A 26,098-nucleotide genomic window follows, 5' to 3' on the forward strand; every position below is an offset into this window, starting at 1 on the left:
TGTGTTCAATCTTACCCCCCCCACACACACACAGCTGGGTAGCGGAAGAGTGGGAGCATTGCACCAAAACCTGTGGGAGTTCCGGCTACCAGCTTCGCACCGTGCGCTGCCTTCAGCCACTCCATGATGGCACCAATCGCTCTGTGCACAGCAAGTACTGCGTGGGTGACCGTCCTGAGAGCCGCCGGCCTTGTAACAGAGTGCCCTGCCCTGCCCAGTGGAAAACGGGGCCCTGGAATGAGGTGGGTGTGTGAATTCTGTGTGCATGTAAGCATGTGATGCACATTCTAATTTGGCTTAATTATCAGGTAGGCTTTGTGTCAACTGAGAAACTGTCACATATTTTGTAATTATTGAGCACCCAGAGGTGTTAAGGAAAATTTAATATTTTGAAATAGCATTTGCATGTAAGATTAGTTGCTCAAGGCAAACCACGTTTGGGTGTTTTGTGACATAGAGGAGTCTAAAAGTTGACTGATCTGTCTAATATCTTTGTTGACTTCTCTATTCCTGTGAGATAAATTCCAGACCCCTGACACTGCATGCAGGGTGCCCCCCAGTTTGGCACTGGGCTAACTCTTCTTATTCTATCTTTCTTTATTCCAACTCTTTGTTCTAGTTTGAGTAAACTTCTCACTGTTCCCAAAAGACCATGCTGGTTCGAGCCTCCTACCTTTGGCTAGCTTGCCCTCCTGCTTCCTCCTATCTAACCATCTCCCCGTCGTCCACCAAGGCTCATCTCCACAGTCCAAAATACCACCCTCCAGGGGCTGCCTTTCTGGAGTGTTTCCTCTGCATTCCAAAAGCAAAGAGGCCTACCTCTGGCGTGCTGTACATGGCAGAGTAGTGTAACTTCTGTCTTTGAGTCTGCACTTACCACTAGTCCATGCATTTCTCACAACCTGTGAGCTTTGTTTCCCCAGTACCCAGCTGGGGCCTGTGCAAATGATGTTTGTTTGGTGACTGGCCAACTCCATGTTGCTTTACTAGTGTTGGCCACACGTCTTTGGTATATCTAAAGACTCAAAATGAGGAATCATGGGGCCATAGGAGAAGAGCTTATGGCAGAAAGAGGCATCAGAAAGCACAGAGAATGAAGCAGGAAGTGGTGAGCAGCCCAGGAAGGAAGGACCAGGAAAGTGAAGGTCACCTGCACAGGACCATAAGGATAACTCATGTCTCATTCTCCTCAGAATCCTGAAACAACGGCCCCTCCTCTACAACTCCTACCCAGACAACAGGATAGGCATTCCTGGGCTTAGTTTAGAGCAGCCTCTTCATTAAAGAAATGAGTTTATGGGAATATAGTAACAGTAGTTCCAAAGAGTTTGAATTAACCAGCGTAGCATGCCATGAAATTCTGTAAGGAAGGGACAGAATGGGAAGCTCACTTCTCTGATCAGCTCCCTGGAAACAGGCACTACCACTGTTTTTAGGAACTATAGCATGTACTGATGTTACAATAATGGCTTCTTTCATGTTAAATGTGTACTAGTGCCAGGCACAGTTGCTTTACATACATTGTCTCTTTTGTCTTCATTTAGTCCTACAACAATTCTATGAGGCAAGTATTATTAGTCCAGCTTTCAGAGAGAAAGCAATGTGCCCAGGCTGGTATAGGATGGAGCCAGGGTATAAACCCAGGGTTCTCTGTCTCCAAAGCCACTGTGCAACACTGCATCCATAGAGGAAGAACTTCAGAGCTGTGTGTGTGCGTGCGTGTGTGCACGTGTGTGCGTGTGTGTGCATGTGTGTGCATGTGCGTGGGGAAAGGAAGACCGTCTTGGTGGAATAAAGGTCTATAATCGCAGCCTTTGTCTCTGTAGTGTTCAGTGACCTGCGGTGAAGGAACAGAGGTGAGGCAGGTCCTCTGCAGGGCCGGAGATCACTGCGACGGCGAAAAGCCCGAGTCGGTCAGAGCCTGTCAGCTGCCTCCCTGTAATGGTAGGTGTGACACTGATTTCACTGCTCTGACAATGGTTTTTAAGTCTCGAAAAGCAGAATTTCCTTTCAGGACAAGCTCTGGAATTTCTATTTGCTTATTGAAAAATAACCAAAGGAAAACACCCTCGACATATTAGCTAATACAGTGTTAAGGTAGGTGTTTGAGGCGATGTGCTACCCCCATTAATGATCATAACCTCTCTGGCCACTGTGGGTCCCATTGGCAGTAATGCTGGGGTGAGGGCTGTGGCATGTACATGTCGCTTCTGTCAGTTTGTGTTTCTAGTAGGAGTTACTTATTTTCTCTCTGTGATTTTTCTTTATAACTTCACATCTTTTTAAGAGGAACAATATTGCAGAAGGTTTTGAAATATTTTACTAACCTCATTCCATTTTACTAAATTGATTTTACTAAAATCATTCAATTTGGACATGTAAAGAATAAGTGTCATTCACAAAGCCATTTCCAGTATCTTTCCATCCATATACACGCACTTCAGCAGAGTGATTTCAAAATAGACACCTTGCACACGTGTACATACGCGAAAATTTGCCTAACCTGCTCTCTTGCTACAGCAGTATCTATTTTATTTAAAAATATACATTGATTTGCTATTGTAAAACAAAATATATATTGGATGGTTTCAGTTTCTGTCACACTGTCTCCTTCTTCCTCCTTTGATGTTGCTGTCTCTGTTTACATCTGTCTCTGTCCTCTCGGTCTCATTTTGTGTCTCCATTTTGCTCTCTGTCTCTCATTTTCTGTGTCAGTCTGGTCTTTCTGTGTCTCTGACTTGCTGTCATTTACTGCCTGTATGTTGCTCACTTTCTCTGTGTTTGTCACACATGCTTTTTCAGCCTCACTCTCTCTTATCTCTCTCCCTCTCTCCCAGTCTCTCTACCTCCACCCGGTCTCTCTCTTTCTCCTGCTCTCTCTTTTCCACTCCTCTCCTTTCTCTCCGTCCATCTCTTCCTGACTCTCTCATTTTTCTCTTTTTCCCTCTTTCTTTCCCTAGCCTCTACCCCAGCCCCCGTTCTCTACCATATGTGCCTGTCTGTCTTTCTCCCCCACCTTTCTCTCTCTCAGGGTCCTCCTGCCCTTTCTCCACCTTCCTCCCCCTGTCTCTCACTCGGTGTCCATCTCCCCCACCACTCTGTCTCCCTATCTCTTGACTTCCCTACCTTCTTTCTCTCTTCCAGCCCGCATGTCTCTACTCCCCTGACTCTCTATTTCTTTCCCTATCTCTCTTTCTTCCTGTTCCCTCCACTGCCCTGTCTATTCTTCCTCTCTCTCTCTCTCATCTCTCTCACTCTCTTCCCCGTCTCATACATTTTCTCCCTTCTGTCCTTTCCTTACCTGCCCCACCTCCCTCCACACAAGCTTCCTCTTAAATGCAATTCTCCTAAGTCTGTGCCCAAGGACATCTGCGGACATTACTCTGCTACACTAGTGAGACTCAGCACTAAAGAACTTGCCTTTCATTGGCTACTCTGTAAGTAAGCCATTCATTGAATGACTTCTGCTAAATGGTACTTTCTTTTTTTCAAGAAAATTGGCAAGGCACTATTTTATCAAAAGTCTTATTTTTTCAGGAAGTCTCAGGCTTCAGGTCTTTTAAACCTTATGAATTATTTCATTATAAATTTTCATCTGAAATGTGTAATGGCAAGAACAAAGATGACCATGAGGGGGAGACAAAGCATTTATATATTTAATCATTTTTTCTCTGAAATGTATATTTGAAAGTTCAAAACACAAACTTTACCCAGTTAGAAGCTGTGAAGTTTACTGTCACCATAATATTTTACTCTTATGCAGGCATTACTGCCAGGGGGCTAGACACTTTGTGAGTAAGCTTTATTGATCTTAGTGGCTGGTAGAGCTTTTTATTTCTGTAAATATGCCGAATTGTCAGCAAAAATTTGCTTGATTCTCTTTCTTTAGCTGAAAGAAAATGTTTTTATTGTAAAACAGAGGTGCTGTTGAGATGACATAACTATGTTAGTGATTCCACAGCCTTTTAGCTGCTCTATTCTGAAATCTAGGCCCACAAGCCACTTTTAAGAGCTCTAAAAGGCCACATGTTTCTACCATATATCGATCAAGTAATACTTCTCATCAGAGTCTCAAACTGCTATTATAATCAAATGGCCTTTTGAGACCACATGCAAAACCCTTTTCCTGAACTCCTTATGAGGAGAGAGAGGGCTAAAAAGCTTCCTTAATTCTAATGATTGATTTTGTCATGAATCCTTCTCAGAGGCCCCGTTTTAACTGCACTGCTCATTTGGTGCTGTTAAGCCCTTCCCATCTATCCCGAGGCAAACTGCCATAAAGTAAATGTATTCCTTTGCTCTTATTTGTTTTCCTCAGAATATCTCTCCCTTTTCCTCCTCTTTACAGAAGTACATTCTGGCCCTAATTCGACCCAGGCCGGGAACTGGTCCCTGCAGGGCCTAGGGACACACACTTAGAGACGGGAGACTCTCACATGAACTCCTCTCTAACTCAGAGAGAATATGTCACACTTTGAGCCAGGCCACAGATGGGGCGATGGGGGTGAGCGTCAAAGGGAAAGGAGAGTACAGGGTCAAATAAGGCCCTCTCATTCCAGGGCCTAGAGCCTTAAATGTAAAGGCGAAGAAATTAATTTCCTTATTTTAACATATAGGCCTAGAAAAAGCAATATAGAAATGATGAGGAATTGATATTTGAGGTGAAACCCATTAATGTGATTCTCAGGCATTCACAACATAATTGGACAATTACCTTAGCTAATATGAAATATTCAAACACGTCATACTATGTAACAGATCTGTATACGTCAGGCAAATACAAATCATTCCACAATTTGGGAAGTGGACGTGGTATTATAACTCTAATAGGTCATTTTATAATTAATTTTATAATTTGTAATTGGTAATAGGTAAAGGTGGTAATTTCAGCCCTCTATTGGCCTTGCCAACTGAACTTTTCTTTATCTCCAAACTTTACAAAAAAGGTTCTTCAATTTCTTTGGCAAGTTATATAGCAGTATATAGTATATAGCAATATATACACTGTATAGTATATATACAAAGTATATATATTGTATATATATAGTACTATATAGTAATATAGAATATAGCAATATAGCATTACCCAATAATACGTTGTAATTTTAAGTGATCATAGTACATAAATACCACAAATTGACAATTATTTGCATTTATTAATTGGACACGGGATCAGTATTTCTGTGTTGTACTATGTGCATGGCCTTTGCATAGAATATGCCCTGGAATGGCTGGAAATAAGTGCAAACCAAAGTTTTTATGAGTTCACCACTTGGGTTTTTTTGAAATCAAATTCTTATAACATGAAATCAATAAAATATAAAAATAATAAAAATAGTGTGTGCACACACACATGTATCAGCTGTTTTATGAGTGTTACTTTAGTACTCTTTAAATATAAGGTGCTATCAAATCAACGAAATTAAATTTAAGAACCATGAATTGTTCATAAGAACGTTGGCACATTTTATGCAAATTTGTGCTTTCAAATGACAAATAACCTGAGAATATTCGATAGTGCACATGAAACTATTACATTCATTCTGGCAAATACTCTTATAATCAAGATAGTGTATGGATTTTTCTTTTGATAATATATTTTTAAGATTTAATTTGTTCCAACAGGTCGTTAATATTTATTTTCATTTTAAATTTAAATTTAATGTAGAAGTTGCTCTATTAGAAAGCCAGAAATGCCATAAAATTAAAAAACAGATGCCCCTTCATATCCTAAAAATATTTGTGGTAGGTAAAATGAATCCTATTTTCTCATTCTAAAATCGGATATATGTTCCTACTAGGAAGAAAAAAATACCCTCAATCTGCAGATTTCTGATAGAGATATTAAAATAGTCGTCAACCCAAGTGCTTTGCATATAAAGAACTACTTATTTCAGTGAATTCATCCTAACGTTCATTTTTTTAAATTGAGGTATAATTGACGGATAACATTATATTAGTTTCAGGTGTTCAACCTAATGATTTGATATTTGTGTATACTGCAAAATGATCGCCACAGTAAGCCTAATTAACATCCATCACTATATATAGTTACAGTTTTTCTTTCCTTGTGATGAGAACTTTTACAATCTACTGTCTTAGCAACTTTCAAAAATGCAATACAGTGTTATGAGCTACAGTCACCATGCTGTACGTTACATCCTCATGGCTTATTTATTTTATACATGGAAATTTGTACCTTTTAACCCCCTTCACCCATTTCACCCACCCCCCACCCCCTGCCTCTGGCAGCCTCCAGTCTATTCTCTGTATCTGTGAGCTCATTTTTTGTTTGTTTGTTTTGTTTTTAGATTTCACATATAAGTGAGATCATACAGTATTGTCTTTCTCTGTCTGATTTATTCCACTCAGCATAATGCCCTAGGTCCATCCATATTGTCTCAATTGGCAAGGTTTCATTCTTTTTTTGATGTCTGAATAATAGTCCATTGTGTATATATACCATATTTTCTTTATCCATTCATCCATCAATGGACACTTCAGTTGTTTCCATATCTTGGCTATTGTAAATGGTGCTGCATTGAACATGGAGATGCATATATCTTTTAGAATTAGTGTTTTCGTTTTCTTCAGATAAATACCCAGAAGTGGAATTTTGGGATCCTGTGGTAGTTCTATTTTAATTTTTTGAGGGACCTCCATACTGTTTTCCATAGTGGCTGCACCAATTTACGTTCCTGCCATTATGTTCATAATTTTCTGTGTGTGTTTGTGAGGAAGACTGGCCCTGAGCTAACATCTGTTGCCAATCTTCCTCTGTGTTATGTGGGATGCCATCACAGCATGGCTTGATGAGCAGCACTAGGTTCACGCCTGGGATCCGAACCTGTCAACCCTGGGTCACCGAAGTGGAGCGCACAAACTTAACCACTACGCCCACGGGCTGACCCCTAACGTTCATATTTTTAATACAAAGACTCATGTAGACGACTCCCATCAATGTCAGACTTTACTTAGATCTTTTTATGTTCATACACAGTTTTAATTTCTTCCCTCTTTTTATTTTATGTTTAGATGTATGTATGATTTTGTTTTCTTTTAATTTTTGCAGATGAGCCATGTTTGGGAGATAAGTCTATATTCTGTCAAATGGAGGTGCTGGCACGATACTGCTCCATTCCAGGTTATAACAAGTTATGTTGTGAGTCATGTAGCAAGCGCAGTAGCACCCTGCCACCACCATACCTTCCAGAAGCTGCTGAAACTCATGATGATGCTATCTTTAACCCTAGTGACCTCCCTGGATCTCTAGTGATGCCTACATCTTTGGTTCCCTATCATTCGGAGACCCTTGCTGAGAAGAAATCTTTGAGTAGCATCTCTTCAGTGGGAGGTCCAGATGCATATGCTGCTTTCAGGCCAAACAATAAACCTGATGGTGCTAACTTACCCCAGAGGAGAGGTCAGCAAGCAGGAAGTAAGACTCTGAGACTGGGCTCCCCACCCACCAAGCATGACCACCTCAATTCATCTTCACAAATGGCTGCTGCCTCCTTCTTTGCAGTCAGTGATTCAATAGGTGCTTCTTCTCAGGCAAGAACCTCAAAGAAAGATGAAAAGATTATTGACAAGAGAGGTCCAGTAAGATCATCCACCTTGGAAAGATGAGAAAGTGAACCTAAAAGGCTGGAAGTCAGAGGAAAACCCGGACAACCTCCCTCTCCCCATGGTGCATACAGCTTGTTTAAAGTGGAAATCTCCATAGATTATCAATTCATCTGTAAGTGGAAGAAAAAAAGTGCTGGTTCACTTTCTAGTTGCTTTCATCCTCCTTTTGTTCTGCATTGACTCATTTACCAGAATTCATTGGAAGAAAGCACCAAAGATTAAACAGAAGGAAAGTAGGTTGCTAAATGTGTTGGTCACTCTCTAAAGCAGAAAAGGGACTGGAACTAATTGTGCATATCAGCCGATTTTTTTGTTTTAAAAAAGTTACAGTAAAAATAAAAAAGAGGTGCCAACAGTTTAAACTTTAACAAAATATTTTGGAAATGGAGCAAAGAATTCTTAGACTTGTATTCCTATTTATCTATATTAGAAATATTGTATGAGCAAATTTGCAGCTGTTGTGTAAATACTGTATATTGCAGAAATCAGTATTATTTTAAGAGATGTGTTCTCAAATGATTGTTTACTATATTACATTTCTGGATGTTCTAGGTGCCTGTCATTGAGTATTGCCTTATTTGACATTGTATGAGTTGATTTTCAAAGCAGAATATTACAAAGAAGAAGTTAGAATTGCAGCTACTGACAGTACAAAGGGTTTTGTTGTGTGGTTTTGTTTAATCACAATGTGATACCTAAATTACAGAAAAAGAAAAAAACAGATATGCTGCAAGTATACAGATTTCAGCTTACCTGTTACCTTCTATCCTTTGAATAAAAAGGAATAGGATTGCTGTCTTAGTATACTTGTGGTCACAGGGATCAGAGACCACCAGTAAATGAGCCTGTGCAAGACAAAACTGAAACCCTCTTATCAGGACCTCAGTGGGTACTATCGAAGTGTCCTATGTTCTCGTGTTTTTCACGTTCCCATTGCTGACATGTAGAAATAGTTATACGCAATGCACTGTAGTAATAACAAAGGAAAAATATTTGGTAGCTGAGGAAAACATCATCAAACTACAATTGACATGTGGTGTAGTAGGGTAATGGGGCTTTGAAAATAGGTTCAAGAAAGCGTATGTCAATGGTTGCGATATTTATTTTCCGCATGGTTCATATCCAAATGTTCACAACCACAATGCATCTGACTGCAATAATGTGCTAGTAATTTATGTCAGTGGTCACCTCGCTCACAGTGAAGCCAGAAATGCTCTCTCCAGGGAGTGGATGTAAAGTACTTGTATATAGAATTCAGAACTGAAGATATTTATTAAAAGTTGATTTTTTTTCTTGATAGTATTTTTATGTACTAAATATTTACGCTAATATCAGTGACATATTTTGGTAAACTAGAGAGACGTAATTAGAGATGCATGCTTTGTTCTGTGCATAGAAGAGATATTTAAGCAAACATCAGTCAAATCAAGGAGCTAAAATGGAACAAATTTGATGTTATGCAAACCTGTTGCATTTTTAAAGTAGTTGATACAAAGTTGATGACTTATTCCCCTTCAACAAAACATAAAATAGTACGGACTTAGATAGCTAGCTGTTTAATGAAATAGTGAATTAGAAACATTTTTGTTTTAAATATGTGAATTCATAAATTACTTCATTAATTACACTTAAAAGAAAAAGGAAAGATATATGGTCACCATAATGCTTTTGAGGTCAGTTTCTGAACTGTCTAATAATATATTATGCAAACTAAAATGTAGATATGTTAACCGCTCAAAGCACAGAATGTGCAAGGACTGTTGCACTTAAGCATGGTAAACTAACAGCTTCACCTATTGATTCTATACCTCTAAAGAATCGCTGCTACTTTGTGCAAAACTTTTGAAAGTCAAAGAAATTAGGTGAGTTCCAGATCATAATAGAATCCTTGAGCCTCAAGTAGAAGTCACTTTTTTCCTAAAAATTTCCCCAGAATAAAATTCTCTCTAGTTTTCTTGCGTGTATTCGTCTGGTCCACAGTAGAATACAGAGAAAGATGGTCACACACATACACCTCCCATAAAGATGTACATAGTCGTTATCCTTCTGAACTTTGAGCTTCCTTTTCTACTAAGCTAAAAATTTCTTTTTATCAAAGTGTACACTACTGATGCTGTTTGTTGTATTGGGAGCACGTAGCAATAAAAATGTTAACAAAATATAGATCTGGCTCTCTCTAGATTTTATTGTTAGATTCATCACTGAGTAATGGAAACTGGTTCTTTCTTCCTACAGAGCAAAATAGTATCAAATTCATTTGCTACTTGGACTTTCCCTAAAGAGGCTCAAATAAAGTGACAATGTCTCCTATTCTCGCATCAGGGCGTATTATAATATTTTTTGAAGTAAAATTGCTAAAAAACAAAATAAGAGGTTATGGGAGGGCGGGGCGGGGGTGAGGTGACTTTTTGCTTAAGTCCATCTCAGAGAACTGGGAAGAGGCAGAGAGAAAATGGCGATAATGTTAGTACATGTGCAAAAAAAAGGAGGCTTCAGTTTTTAGAATGTGTAAAGCTGCCCGCCAGCTTTAAACTCTGATTACCGGAGAATTGGTGGGAGCACATCCCCGGTGACTCAGGAGTGTGGGGAGGAACGAGCGCGAAGGCACTGTGGAGGGCCTTTCCTTACGTAACAGGGAGACACCGTAATGCCGAGGTTACCGGTTTAAACTGCAAAGCCAGATCGGCTCAGCTTTGAACTCCACCTGCAACTTCATACCTAAATGACATCACTAGGTCTCCATTTTCTCAGCTCTAAAATGGGAGGCCGACTTGCCACACATCACTGCGTGAATGCTGTGAGAAATGAGATGATATAAGTAAAGCTGTTAGCACAGGGCCTAACAAGTAACTCACGATAAATATTAAGTATCATCATGGTCCTCGTATGGTCTCCAGCCTCATCATCATCATCTTCATTATGTAACCAAACCACAGCTTTCATGTAGGATCCACAGCTAGTTTGAATCCTGGTCACTATGTCTCATTGATGGTGGTAAATAACATAGTTTCAGAAATCTAAAGACAAACAGTTTAGCTTTAAAAGTTGATAGGAACGACGAGCTCATTAAAAATGATCTCCAGTCATTTATTTTGAAGAATTTTAGCTGATATACCCACTCTCCCTTTGCAAACAATAAATCATCAAACTGAGGAATAACTGTTCATTATGTATTTCTGCAAAATGATCATTAGTGCAATAAAATCCCAAATTATTAGCAAATAAAATGTTTCTCATATATTTACATTAATACATTTTGCAGAACTATCAGTCATTCCTGTATATATATCTTACATTTTCTTCATGAAGCTGCTTAAATGTAAGATATAAAAGAAAAAATCAATTGAAAAATGATGAAAACATAAGTCAAAAAGGACATCACTTGTTAAAAAAGTGTTAAAGAAAAAACTTAAAAAATAAAACTGCTTAAAATGCAGTAAAATATAAAAACCACCCTAGGGTACACAGGTATTATCACCACATCAACTAATATTAGAAATCATAATTTTGGGCCTGGATACTTTTGAATAATTCACTTACAGCTAGAGATAAAATTTAAAAATTAATTAAAATACTGACTACCAAGCAAAGCATAATCTATTGAAATGAATTTGTCATCAATAATACAAATTCTAAAATAAAACAAGGGGCTCTAAATTCCTGCAAAATTATCACAGAGTGTACCTGAGAATCAGAATTACCCCCTAAATTTCACCCATCCTCATCTATGGCAGGTGCACAGAAAGTTGCTCATCCACTTCATGGCGACACTAATGTTACTGCATTAACCCTGTTGATCAAGAAAGCTGTTCTCTTGCAGCCAATTCCTAGTTTCAAATAAATTATTGATTTGACCAATTAGCTTTCAACTGTTTGATTGTTAACAATTCACCTGGGGCTGAGCAGGGTTGTACTTTTTTTTTTTAATCTACCAATAACCCAAAAATACTCTGATGTCAGGGAACAAAACGACTATTTGCAGCCAAGTATTATTCATACTCACATCATGGGTGTTAATATCCTGCCCTATAGGATCACTCCAGAAGCTTGAACCAAAATAGCAAAGCTCTTATGCAATCCACCAGTGAATAAACAAGTGATGCTAAAATATGTCATCCATAAAATATATGTAAAATATACAAATACTTCCACACAAAGAACAATTCTTTTCAAATTAGCTGTTTGGAGACTTACATGGAGAGATTCTCACCAGTAGTTCAAGGCTAAAAACAAACCTCTCCATTGTGGAAGGTAAAGGGACAGTCGGTCTGCTAGAGAGGAGACCAATGACAAAGGGATAAGAGTTCTAAACGTCATGAGAAGTTATGGTGCACGGGCACTGCCATCAGACTGCTGGTTTAAATGCTGGTTCTACAGCTAACTAATTGTGACTTGAGTGAATTAATTAATGCGCCTAAGCCTCAGTTTTTACTATAAAATGAGGATGATAACGATGCATACTTCATGGGGCTGTTCAAACATAAAATTAGATAATCCAGGAAAAACAATGAACACAGTGCCTGATAGACATTAACTGTTCAGTAAAGGTTTGCAATTATTATATTCTCCAGATAATCTTTTTTTAAAGTTATGTATCTTTTTATGAATAACCAACAGACCTCAAAAGATTCAATCTGATTTCTTTAAATCAAGGTCACAATTTCTACAAAGAACACAAGATCCAAAGTAGAGAGTTGTATGAACTTGCCTATAATGCAACAGTTGTCATTTCATAAGGAGCACAACCTGGCAAATTACTACAAAGATCAAGGGAACCACTTGGACAGTATCTTGTCTTCTGCCCCAAGCACATGACAGAAAGAGCTTTCTCAAAGGTCACGGGGTTCAACAATTTTCTTTTCAGCTCTGAGTATTGAGAATGTGCCAGACATTGTTCTAGGTGCTGGGACTACGATAGTCTGAAAACGGACTAAAATCCCTGCCCTCTGCCTGGAGGATAGATTGTAGCAGAGGAAACACACAATGAGCAATATTCATAATACATTGGTTTGTTGTATAGTATGTTGAAAGGTGATGAAGAAGAGCATATTATAGTATGAAATAGGAGGATGGCAGTGGGACTCATTTAGGACGTGACTGTGGAGGAAAACTTGAAAGGACAGAGTTTTCTGGGGAAAAACATTTCAGGAGGAAGGAATGACAAGCTCAAAGTCTCTCAGGTGGAATAATAAGTGGCACATTTGAGGAACAGCAAGGAGAACAGTGAGCTGGACGAGAGTAGTTGAAGGGTCAGTAGTAGGAGATGAGGTCAGAGGGGTAAGTGCTGATTGAAAAATCACTAGGACTTTGCAGATCATTATAAAGACTTTGGCTTTTATTTTTCCCAGAATCTCCACAGCATTTCAAGGCCTAGTGAAAAGAACCCAGGATTCCATTCCAAACAACTTGAGTTTGAATTCTACTTTCCATTCATGAATGGTGGGACTTTTCTCTTAGCTTTTCTTAGTTCCCTTATTTAAAAAATAGAATGAAAATACTTTCTAACAGGCTTCTAGGGTGAAACAAATGAGTTCATGTGTCTGAAAGTGTTTTTTTAATGCTATTACAAATGTTTTCATTATAAGTAAACCTTCTTAATTTTCATATAATAGGCTTTACCAGTTTCCCTTTCCAAGGGGTAAATTAAAATAGTTAAGAAACACGGTGTCCACATCATATAGAAATCCACAACCCTTATTTTGATCACATTATTAGAATATTTTTAAACTACTAGATAAAAAAAGAAATATATCTATGCTGTTGAATTTACTTCTAAGTGATGGCTGGATCAGGGTAGTTGGAATAGACGTATTTAGGGTTTAAATTACAACCTGGCAGAAATTTCTAAATGCAGTGGGAAAGTCTGGTGATCTTATCTAGTCTCATGTCTTTAAAAAACATCTAACTGTTGGTTTTATGAACTCTCAAATTTATTTCTCTAGCCTGTAGACTCTCTTGAATGCCAGACTCGTGTTTAAGCTACTCACTTCACATTTCCAGTTAGACAACTAATAAAAATTTCTAATCTAAGAAGCCCAAATTTTAATTCTGGTTCTTCCCAAATTGCTGCTTCTTTCCTCTAGAATTTTCATTCCTTCTGGTGTCTCAGGACCAAATCATGGAGTCACTCATGCCTCCTTTTATACATTTTCTATTGCTGCTATAACAAATCACCACAAACTTAGTGGCTTAAACAACACAAATTATCTTGTAATTCTGTAGGTCAGAAGTCTAAAACAAGATTCAGTGGGCCAACATCAAGGGGTTGGCAGGCCTGCATTCCATGGTGGAGGTTCAAGGGGAAAATCCATTTCCGGCCTTCTTCCAGTTTCTGGCAACCGTCCACATTCCTTGGCTTGTGGTCCCTTCCTCCACTTTCAAAGCAAGCATCTGCAGGTCAATACTGTTTGCATTGCATCTCTCTGATCCTTCTGTCATCTCATCTTCCTCTCACCAATGACAGGAAAAGACTTTGCATTTTAACAACTCATGTGATTAGATTGCACCATCCAGACAATCCAGGATAGTCTCCCCAACTGAAGTTCAGCTAATTAGCAATATTGACTGCATTTGCAATTATTATAATTCTTAATAATTCTCTTTTGCCATGTAACGTAACATACATACAGGTTCTGCGGATTAAGATATGGACACCTTTGAGGGGCTATTATTCTGTCTACCACACACCTCTCTTTCTGTCATTCTTCATCCAAGTCTTTAAGAAATTCTGTTTGGTCTAATACACACACACACATGTGTGTGCACTTGCACATGCACACATAATCTGACGACTTGTCACCATCTTCATTATACCACCTTGGTCCAGGCCATCATCATCTCTTGCCTAGATTATTGTAACAACTTCCTAACTCTTCTTCCTGCTCCTATCCTTGCTCCTCTATAGTCCTTTCTCATCAGAGCAACTCCTCATTTTACTCAAAATATTTACAATGGCTTATGAGGTCCTACATGAGTCTATATATCACCGCCCGCCCCCAAACTCCTTACCTCATTGATCTGACCTCCTATTACTCTCTCTTGCTCACTCTGCTCCAGCCAGAGTAGTTTCTTTTCTTGTTCCACAAACTTCCCAGGTATACCCCTGCCTTGGGACATTTACATTAGCTGTGCTCTCTGCCAGGAAGGCTCTTACTGGAGTATTCCACTTGGCTGAATTCTTCACTTCCTTCATGTACTTACTCAAAAGTCACCTACTCGATGAAAACTATTCAGTCATCCTGTTTAGCCTTGCAAACCACGCCCCTCTCCATAGGACTGTCGGTCTTATTACTCTGCTCTACCTCTCCTTTTTCTACAGTACTTATTACCTTTTAATTTATCACTTCATTAACTATTTTCCTTTCCTAAAATGTAAGCTCCACAAAGGTGGGGTTATCTTTTTTGTATCCCAAACATCTAGGAGAGTAACCGGTAGGCACTCAACTAATCGTTGTTGAATGGGGATTGAATAAACGAAGACAGTATGAAGACACTGTTCTCCTCTTCCTTTTCTTCAGTCCTTCCATACTTATAAAGTATTGTCAGTGCCTCTCTTCTCTTTTCCCATGTCCATTAAGTCCTGGTTTCTGGTGACTGCAATACGCTTGGGTTTTTCTCATCATGTTTCATGACTATTTCATTCTGCTTGATAAGATCACACATAAGGTTCATTTCTCAAGACCTAGGGCATTGAGTCTGTGTAGCCATCTCTACATCTCAAGTTTTAGTAGACTTTTCTTACAGTGGTCTGCTCAACTCTCTGCCTACCTTGTATTGCATGAAATAACTGATATTGATGAGTTTCTTGTTTTGGCACAATTCTTTCTCCTCTTGGAATCATCTGATTTATTGCCAATTCACCGTATCTCTCCTGAGCTACATACACAGCTAGAGAAAAGACTTACAGGCACATTCACATACACACATATGTAACATATATTCTTTAAAGGTAGAGATGCTTAATAGAAGAAATGACACACCAACATTTGTCAACAGACACAAAATTTTGGCACTCACAGAAGAAATCAGGGGTTTGAATTGTATGACTCTGAACTGAAGCTGACATTCTTGTTAGAACCTCTGTGCTAATATCTGAAGCTGATATTATTAGAACCTCCGTTAGACTAAAACCATACTTATTAGATTTTCCATTTGGATAGATCTCTGACAGTTGTAATGGAGAACACGCACTTTCTCAAGCTAGATTTACTATATGAATATTCTCAATTGAAAGAGAAAATAAAAGCTTTCCAAGGTACTCTCTTATGGTTAGCTATATCATTTTGCCATGCAAAACTGCACTTATTAAATTGTATATAACACTCACTAGAGCTTATTCTTTCATATATTATTCCATGAATGTATTTTGAGCCTTAAAAATATACTTGATAATTTATAAGCCTATGAACTGACTTTGAAGTTTTTAATAATATTCTAAGTTTGGCAATTAATTGAAACTAAAATCAGATTAAGTTTTTTAACATCGTGGATATTTAAAAGCATTTTTGAAATTCAGGATTGGCTTGCTCACAATCCATAACCTAAGTAGCTATCATAGCTATAAAAAGCAATAGTCTCTGAAAAGTATCTCAAAAGCCTAAGGCTGCGATTTTAGCACATCGGTAAGTATTTATTCATGCTGTTTTTTTCACCCTGGATTCTCTGTTATTCATGCATTTCATGTTACGCTGTTTAAAATTTAAAATACTGTTTCCTATAGTGGCACCTGAGGTCTCCATGATTCAGAAGATGGAAAAGGTAAGTTACGGTTGTAGGAATTCAATAATTTCCAGAGTGAGCCCTGCTCCATTTCCACACACCTCAAGGCTAAATATCTCCTAGCTATTACACCAAGTTTAAAGAGCTAGGATTTTTCCCCCCAGGAGTATGTGCTTAATATTCATCTAGGTCATCATTTTCCAAAGTGTATTATATAGAACACATTTGTGATGCATAACTTTGTGTCTACTTCACTAGGCTTAAGGATGCCCAGATAGCTGGTAAAACATTATTGATAAGTATGTCTGTGAGGGTGGCTCTAGCATTTGATTCAGTAGACTAAGTAAAAAACATCACCCTCACCAGTGTGGGTGGGCATCATCCAATCCATCAAGAGCCTGAAGGGAACAAAGAGGCAGAGGAAGGGTCACTTCACTCTCTCTGCTTGAGCTCAGACATCTGGCTTCTCCTGCCCTCAGACACTGGCACTCCCGGTCTCAGTAATTCTGACTCACACCAGAGCTTACAGCCTTGGACCCCAGTACTCAGGCCTTTGCATTCAGACTGAATTACATCACCATTACTTTCCTGATTCTCCAGCTTGCAGACAAGCAGACCGTGGGACTGCTTGGCCTCCACAACCACCTGAGCCAATTCCTTTAACAAATCTCCTCTTATCTATATCTAGATTTATCCTATTGGTTCTTTTTCTCTGGAGAGCCCTGACTAGTACAACCTTTATGCTCAGCCTCCCTTCACCTTCTTACTCTCTCTGAAACCTGTCTCCCCACTGAGGATGCTGCTTCTCCTGTAGCCCTCTCAGATGGGTGGTGGTTTTAAGCTTCCATAGTGCTTTGTATCAAAGGGCCTAGAGGTGCAGAGGTGTCTTCCAGATCTTGTTGCAGCTTCTAGGGTATTTTAGCCTCCTCCACTACAAAACACCCAGTTTGAAATGTGTGCCCATTCATATCTGTCCTTGTTTCAGTCATCTTCCCCACACCAACAGGATGGGGGTACTACTCTCGAATCTTGAAGAGAATAGCTCACCATTACTCTCTTCAGCATTCCTGTTGTAATCTTGCTGATTTTAATATCCTCATTGGCCATCTTTCCATACCTTGGTCTCTCACTTCCCAGATGCCTCTACTTCAATGACCTTATCCTGCATTTTACTTCAGCCCATAGTCTCTGAGGGACAATCTATTACATGACTCTTTCCTAGCTTCTAGTGGTTTCCAGAAATCCTTGGCATTCTTTGGCTTTTATACGCATCACTCTAGTGTGTACCTCTTTTTACATGGTATTTATTAGCCTCTGGGTCCCTGTTTTCTCTTCTCTTAAGGACACCAGTCATTTGATTAGGGCCTACCCTTATCCAGTATGATCTTATCTTAACTGATTATATCTGCAAAGACCGTTTCCGAATAAGGACACATTCTGAGGTTCCAGTTGGACATAAAATTTTGGAGGACACTGTTCAATGCAATAGGCCACTCAACTCTTCTTCTTCTCTTCTAGTACGTCAGAGCAAGAGTCCTTCCTTCCGCTTGTGATCTGGATCACATCCACTCCCACATTCTCCAAGATTTTCTTGCATTATCAGTCTTCCCCTATTATCACTACTGTTATCATGGAAACATGTTTTATCTAATATCTTTCATACTAAAAAGTTACTTAATCCTGTATTCTTAGCTCCTTCTCCCACCACTTCATTTATCTGCTTTCCTTTGTAGCTAAACTTCTCAGAAGAGTTGCCTGCACATGTCATCTTCATTTCCTCATTGCTCATCCCTGTTATTTACCATACTTCAGCTTGCATTCCCAATCCTCTTCTGAAATTGACCATCTCAAAAGGTCCCCAGTGACCTCCTCTATTAGTCAGAGTTCTCAAAGAAACAGAGAAATACCAATAGAATTTGTGTGTGTATATATATAGAAAGAGATTAATCATAATAAATTGGTTCATGCAATTATGGAGGCTCGTAGTCCAAAATCTACAGGATGGGTTGGCAGACAGGAGACTCAGGAGAGCTGATACTGTAGTTCCAGTCCGAACACTGTCTGCTGTAGAACCAGGAAGTGTTGGTATTGTAGATGAAGTCTGAAGGCAGTCTGCCGGATAATTCTCTCCCACTCGGAGAGGCAGGTCTTTTTGTTCTATTCAGGCCTTCAACTGATTGGATGAAGCCCACCTACATTAAGGAGGCAATCTGCTTTATGCAAAGTGTATCAAGTTAAATGTTACTCTTATCCAAAAACATCCTCACAGAAACACCCAGGATAATGTCTGACTAAATATCTAGGTTTCCTGTGGCCCAGCCCAGCTGACAAAAAAATTAACCATCACACCTCCATATTGCCAAATCTAGTGGACACTTAGCTGTCCTCATATCATGCATTTTAGGAGCAGTATTTTAACACAGTTCACTACTCTCTGAATTATTCTTTTCTTGTCCTCAGTGACACCACATCCAGGTTCTCCTCCTATCCTATCAGTTGTTCCTTCTCTCTTTTTTGCTAGTTCCTCCTTTTCTACCCAACATATAAACTGTTCTTCAGGCCTAAGTTCTTGAGTCTATTCTTGTCTCTTTGTATATTCTCTTTCTTGGTCAGCTTCATTCCTATAACTTTAGAGATCATCTATCAGCAGGATGACTTCTCAATTTTTATCTCCAACCCAAATCATTCCTCTGTGATCCAGGCTTACGTGTCCACAACTGCCTAACTGAACTCTCCACCCAGATGCTTGAATAAGCATCTGAAACTTAACGTGCAAATTCTTGATTTCCTCCAAAACTTTCCTTCTCAACCAACTTCCCAATTGGCCCAATCTCTTCTATATTTTAGAAATAGTAGTACTTCTAGTCAGTTACTTAATCAAGAAAACCTAGACATCATATCCTTCTTTTCCTTGACTCTCATCCTCATCAAATCCAGAGCATAAGAAAAAGAATATCTCAAATGCAGCTTCTGAGCTCTACATCCACTATTACAACAGAGGTCCAGGCCACCATTAGCTCTCACCTGGACTATGACAAATGCTCTCCCCATTTCTACTCTTGATTTCTACATAATCCAAAACAAAATAACTCTTTAAAACATTCCCTGCTTAAATACATTCATGACTTTCCACCGCACTCAGAACAAAATCCAAACTCAAATTTTATGACCTGACTCCCAGCTATTTATTCCACATAATTTTATTCCACTTCTTCTTTACTTCCTCTGCTGTAGCTACATGGTCTTCTTTTAATTCCTTAAATGCCACTGTCTTCCCACCATCTCTGTGTGTCTTTGCATGTCTTGTTATCCTTGCTTAAAATCTTCAGCATCCCCCCTCCCCACCTGCTATGGGGAATGTAGAGGAGAGCAGTCTGTTATTCCTACATAGACTGAGATTATGAGACAGCTTCAGAGAGGAACTAATACTTTGTGTTTTGAGCAGATTTTAAAAGCACTTTAAAGGATTTTAAAGGAAGAAAGGAGTTTACAAAATTCAAATGGATGTATGGTGTACAAAAGAGAAGGTGAATAGAGGCAAAGGAAGGAACAGGTATAAGAAGATGTTGGAATGAGCAAGCTGATACTTCCTGGAAATTTCAAGTAGCTCCATATGCCTTGAGCTTAGTGCTTATGGAGATAATGGGTCCATTTCCCTGAGGCCCAACCCTGCATGAAGCATGTGATACCACCCCTGGAGCAGGATTCCACTGATGGATGGTGTAAAATTCTGACATACTGCCATATTCCTTCAGGATCTAGAGGTAGATATGGTTTATATTATGGGATATTTGGCCATACTCAAATTTGAATACACTTTTGAAAAATCTATTTTGTTTTAGATTTCATAATAAAATCTAAATATGTAAGGAACCACACCAAATGACATGAGCCACCAAAATCAAAGTCTACTAGATATTTTACTAGTTAATTAATTTTAGTATAGCATGATTTTGACACATAATTGCCAGTATGGATGTATCCTTTTCCTAACTCCCCAAATAATTAATTTCATGAAAAATTGTGACTGATATTAGTTTCCTCCACCCCTTCTCCCAACACTCCTGGGATTATAAGCTAGGAATGCCTGCCACCCCTCTTGATGGCAGCTTCACCATAAGACTGTCAGAAAAGAAGTTTAATCATGTAGACCAAGCATTACACTAATAAATGCCACATGGAAGCTGGAATCCCCTGAGCTGCCACATTTAAATCCATGAGGAACTTCCTCCTTGTTCCCAGTGTCTAGAGCAAGTGACCGTTTTCTTGGTCAGTGTCTTCTGGCTCCCGTGTTCTCTAATTGAGACTTCTTTGATGATATCATTTTCTCCTAGATCTCAGCTATGCTGTTGACTCTTTGGATTATATTGAAACCACTACACATATGCAAATACCTTATGGCTTCAAGGAAAAGAAATGGGAGTAAGCAGTTATTGTGAATTTCATTATATGACACTGATGGGGTTGAGGGCAGGCTGCCCCAAGATGTGCCACCTGGTATGCAAACTATTTCAAGCTGAAAACAAGGAAGGCTCAAAAGACTCAGGAAGAGCATCCGACCTTTCCCCCAAAACTGCCTAAGGGACTTTAACATAGAAAGCCTGTTCCAGGAAGGAGCTCATATCGTGTGATAGCTATAGTATGATGTAAAACAGGTGTGATAAAAGGACACCAACAAACCACCAACAAGCCCATTTTTTGGGCCTAGCAAAACCAGTTTAACAGACATTTGCATTCCATCTCTATGTAGACTGTCTTCCTCCCCTTTGAAGTCCCAGATCACTATGTCCTCCTTGTCCGTAGCTGAGGGTACTTCAACAGGCAGACTCAGCCAGATGGCTGAGTTACTCAGTTTCCTCTGGGTTTCTCCCATGTATACATGCTATTAAATTTTGTTTGATTTTCTCTTGCTAACCTGCCTCTTTGATTATTTAATCAGGCATAAGAACCTTAAGGAAAAGCGGTGGGGGGAATTCTCCCACTTCCCCGACAACACCATATTTCTCAGATGAATGTCACCATTTCACTTTTCCTTCTGTCCCGGCTTTTTCTTTGCTTGTTGGAGAATCTCTTTTTTTTCAATCAACAGCCAGACTTCCCCATCAATGGTAATTATTCCACTCTATTTTATCATCACTAGTAATAAAATGCCATTTTCAGGATCATATTTATTAATTAACATGTACATATATGTATATATATATACATATAACACATTCATGCATATATAATTATATATAACTTGGGGAATATAATGTTGAGTTTATCTAAAAATATAATTGTATGATCCTCAATTTATAAATATTAAAAATATGACATAGATTGCCTTGAATTCTGACTTAAGAATCTTGCTCTCAGAAACCTTTAATGTCCAGAATGCTGAGTATAAAAAAGTAATTATAAAGTCTTCCCACCATAATCAAGTATATTAGCCTCATTTATCAAATCTTACTTATCTTATAGTTCTTGAGTGCTTATTTATCTGGTCACCAAGCACAGCATATTAGCGATTCAAAACCAGAAGAGATTCAGAGCAACGCCAGAATGGTCTTTCTAAAACAGAAATTGGATCACATCGTCTTCTTTTTTTGGTTTCTTTAGTAGCTCACAGCCCTGGATGTGCTGCTCCCTATGCTAAGTCGGTTCCTTCTTCAGACACTGTTCCCCTCTCCCCTCTTCTAACTCTTATTCACAATGTGAAATTATCTCAAATTTTTCCTGACTCTTTCCACACTGACTTCTTTTGGGTATTTCCATTGTACCATGTGCAGACTTTTAACTATCATTTTAACAATGAAATACCACTTTCATTGCTTGTCTATCTCCTTCAGTATACTATAAAATGTTTGAAGTCGTAGGCTTTTTTACAGGGCAGTACTAGATGTTAGAGATGTTGAAAAATGAATGAATGAATGAATGGATTGGCACATTAACAGAAATAATGACTGACAGCTTACCATTAATGATTTTTAAAAGATTAAAATTCCACACAGTAGAATGATGAATGTAATTGATAAAAGTCATGATTTAAATTATGTTCTATCTTTTCTTCTTAAAGAAGAGAGAAACACATACAATTAAAGAAGAGTTTCAATACAAATGATAATAAAGGAATGATAACTTCATTGATAAGGAAATCAATTCATCTATCTGCAAAATTCCTCTTGCTGCCTGACAATTTCAGAGAAATGCAGACAGAACATACGTCTGTATGAACACGCTCTGATGCCTGATCTCTAGACATTCGCTAGGCACTAAACGTTACTGGTACTATTTTTCTGGAAAAAAAAAATGACTTTGAGTGGTGAGTGAAGTCCTAAAAAGTGAAAAGATGTAATAATCAGAGAAAATTAAAAATTACCAAGCACTCTTTTAACAAAAAATCATTTCTTTTCTTCCTTTGGTACTAGTTTCTTATGTGACAAGTGAGCATACTCAGAATGTACATATATGGGCACTGCCTTATGTTAAAAATTATTCACCCTACACTTACATTTTAGTTTGATGATTGTCAGAATATACACTGCTTCTGGTACTCTTTAAAAATTATTTGTTTCAATTCTAAATGAGAATATTCTAGGACACAAACCAATGAGTAAAGGTGGTAAAATGGCTTTAAATGCCCCTAACTAGACCCTTGATTCTAGCTTAGAAAAGACAGGGCCCCCAGGAAGGAAAAAGCTAATGAACTCATTGAAAGCTTTAGGGTCTTGCTTTAAATGTTTTTTGAACAGAATGCAATATACAAACAAATAAAAATTTGATAAAAATAAAACAGGTTCTGCAATGCTATCCTAACTCTAAGTTCTACTTAAAAAAGCTCATTATCTGTAAATTTCTTCAATATGAGTAGTTATGATTATATTAAAATTTTGCAATGAAGCCTTGAGAAAGGTAAAGACAAGCAAGAATAAAGCCGAAGTCTTAAAGGACCTGCCTACAGTGGGCGGTAAGGAACAGGAGAAGCTGAGATCTACGTAGTGAGATGGGAAAAAGCAGGACTCAAGGCGGCAGGAATTGGCAAACTTGAGATTAAACAACAAAGAACATTTAGATGAAAGACCGAACACGTTACAACAAAAAAGGGAAAAGAAGTCTTTTAGTATGTGCTTTTTCTGCAAAAGAAGAAAAAAATCACCTGGGAGGGTGGGAGATGATTGAAAATGTCTGTCAAAGAATGGAAATTCAGGGGCTACCCCGGTGGCGCAGCAGTAAGTGCACATGTTCCGCTTCTGCGCCCCTGGGTTCACCGGTTCGCATCCTGGGTGCGGACATAGCACCACCTGGCAAGCCATGCCGTGGCAGGCGTCCCACATATAAAGCAGAGGAAGATGGGCATGGATGTTAGCTCAGGACCAGTCTTCTTCAGCAAAAAGAGGAGGATTGGCAGCAGATGTTAGCTCAGGGCTAATCTTCCTAAAAAAAAAAAAGGAACGTCAGTGCACAGTACTTATCTTTACTAACCATAGCAGAGCAGAGAGCTAGAGAAAGGGACCTTAGAGCCAGATCACCTGGTTTTGGGTCTTGCACTACAGCTTACTACCTCTGTGCAATTTCTATACTATCCCTGCACAATGTACGTAACTACTCTTGCCACTGTCTATTCATTTATAAAATATAGATACTAATACCTAGGGTGTTACTAATAATATGCTAATAGGGTTATCATGAATAAAACACACTGAGCAATGCCTGATCCATCGTAAGCAGTGTATACCTGTCTCTGCTATTAATTTAAGGTGCATAAAATGCTATTGATGTTTTCATTCAGCATACTATATTTACTGAATTTCACTGATATTATTTTATTTGTTCCTTCAAGTAATTGGGCATTTGTATTATTTATAGGTGGGCTCATTTTTCTACCACAGCATCCCCAGGAATATCCGAATAAAGATTCCTCTAGCATCACGCCACACTGAATTTGTGCAAATTTTATCTTATGCAAAGAGACATTTACTTATTAGAGTCTAAATTTGGAGATGGGAGAAATGTTGTCTCACATCTGATTCACTAGGTGGGCTAGTGTGTGGTTAACAACCATGAAGAAAGAGCACAGAGTAAAAAAAAATCAGCAGAATAAGGCAATCTTCAGTAATTTCTGTTACCATGTGGACTTTCTACTCCACGGGTATTATATAATCTTACCGTTTATTACATGTCAATTTCTCTCTCTCTCTCTCTCTCTCTCTCTCTCTCTCGCAAACACACACACACACACACACACCCCTCCCCTCCCCTTCCTGTTGCTGCACAGTGCAGCATTCAAAAGACTCCAAAACAGTTTTAATAAAATCTTGTGGAAAGTGTCTGTGTGGCTGAGGAGAGGAGAGTGGTGGTCGCCTACCACAAAAAGCAAATATTTTTAAAAATCCCTCTTATATGACTATCTCCCTGAAACCTCACTGTTCCAAACAGCTTCTTGAAGTTCTCTGTGCCGCCCCCGAATTCCTAGCCCCTCTCTTACCAGGTTTCTAGTTCTTTCCTTTGGTGGGAGGCCTCTTGCACTTTTCCGTGGAAGCCAGTCAAGCTTATCCGGGTGTCTTCAATTCTACCAAGAGGAGGCTTTTGCAGTAAATCGTGAAAAGAGATGATGGCAATTAGAGTAAATGATTGATGATATATTTAGGAGATGAATTTTAACTCCTCATTGATCAACAGGACACGAAGAAGAAGGGTGGAGACGAAACTGCTCAGCAGATTTCTGGAGTCATACCACCTTGTCTTAATCATATTAAAATGTAGCCACTTCTCACATTACGGGTAATACTTGACATAAAAAATTAAAAGGATATTTGTAATACTGTTTTGAAAATTATTTAGCTATAAGAAATTCAAATAATTTATAATTGACTCAGATTTCTCTCAAATCACCATGTAGGTATGGAAATTCTTGCAAAGTAAAGAAAATCTAATTTATAACTAGTTTCTAAGTACAATGGAAAGATTACGAATACTAAATTCAACAATAATGTGGCTAGCATTGTTATGTTTTGTTGTCCACTAAATATTAATTTTCATTTTTAAATTTTATTTTCCTATTGCTGAGTGAATAATATTTTTTCCGGCTTCATGGGCCCCTGAAACACACATCGTCCCTGGGCAGTGTGCCTATAGCTCCTGAAGAATAAAACAGGCCTGGGTTTAGCAAACATCAAGGACCTGGTGTCCGCCACAGAGGCCCACGTGTAGACCTTTGGGAGATGTGCATTCAGTGGACTGAATTTATGCCTACAAGACCCATTTGGAGCCCTGCTGATTTGGCTAGGAGCCATGTTGGTGTCCTCGGGGAGTTGAATCTCCTTTTAGAAATTTCACAAAGGAAAACATAATCTTGGAGGATATTATTAAATTAGTGATTGTTATTTTAAAATAAGAATTAATGCAGAGTGATTTATTCCTCTTGGGTGAGATTAGTGTAAGTAACCTATGACTCAGGTTCTCTCTCCCCAAAGCCTCAGAAGTCAGGCCATCATCCAAGTTCAGACACGCTTCATCTTAAACTGCAACCATCCTCTGACAAGAAGTTGCCCATTTTGAAAGGCCAGAGATGAGGTCACACAATTATACAGCTCATTCCCTGTCAAATGTTAGGTTGCTTTAAATTCGAAGGTGGAACACAGAATTGTCCGAAATTTATTTGAATGTGAGTTACGTATGGATTGCCTTACAATTTCTGATGGCTCATCACTTACACAAAGCAGAACAAGTTAAAGGAAAAAACCTGTACACTGACACACAAAAACACACA

General features: G+C 38.7%; 1 protein-coding gene across 2 annotated transcripts in view; it reads left to right on the forward strand.

Annotated features, from left to right (window-relative positions):
* The window catches only part of ADAMTS3 (ADAM metallopeptidase with thrombospondin type 1 motif 3), a 267,203-nt gene extending 257,411 nt beyond the window's left edge, over nucleotides 1-9,792 (forward strand). For both annotated transcript variants that reach the window (XM_070263712.1, XM_023637986.2), the window contains 3 exons: nucleotides 35-242; nucleotides 1,827-1,944; nucleotides 7,073-9,792. In XM_070263712.1, the coding sequence (XP_070119813.1) occupies nucleotides 35-242; nucleotides 1,827-1,944; nucleotides 7,073-7,629 (883 nt within the window). In that variant the 3' untranslated portion in view covers nucleotides 7,630-9,792. The remainder of the gene's footprint in view (nucleotides 1-34; nucleotides 243-1,826; nucleotides 1,945-7,072) is intronic.
* The last annotated feature ends 16,306 nt before the right edge of the window (nucleotides 9,793-26,098 follow it).

This window comes from Equus caballus, chromosome 3, assembly GCF_041296265.1.
Source record: "Equus caballus isolate H_3958 breed thoroughbred chromosome 3, TB-T2T, whole genome shotgun sequence".
Lineage (NCBI taxonomy): Eukaryota > Metazoa > Chordata > Mammalia > Perissodactyla > Equidae > Equus > Equus caballus.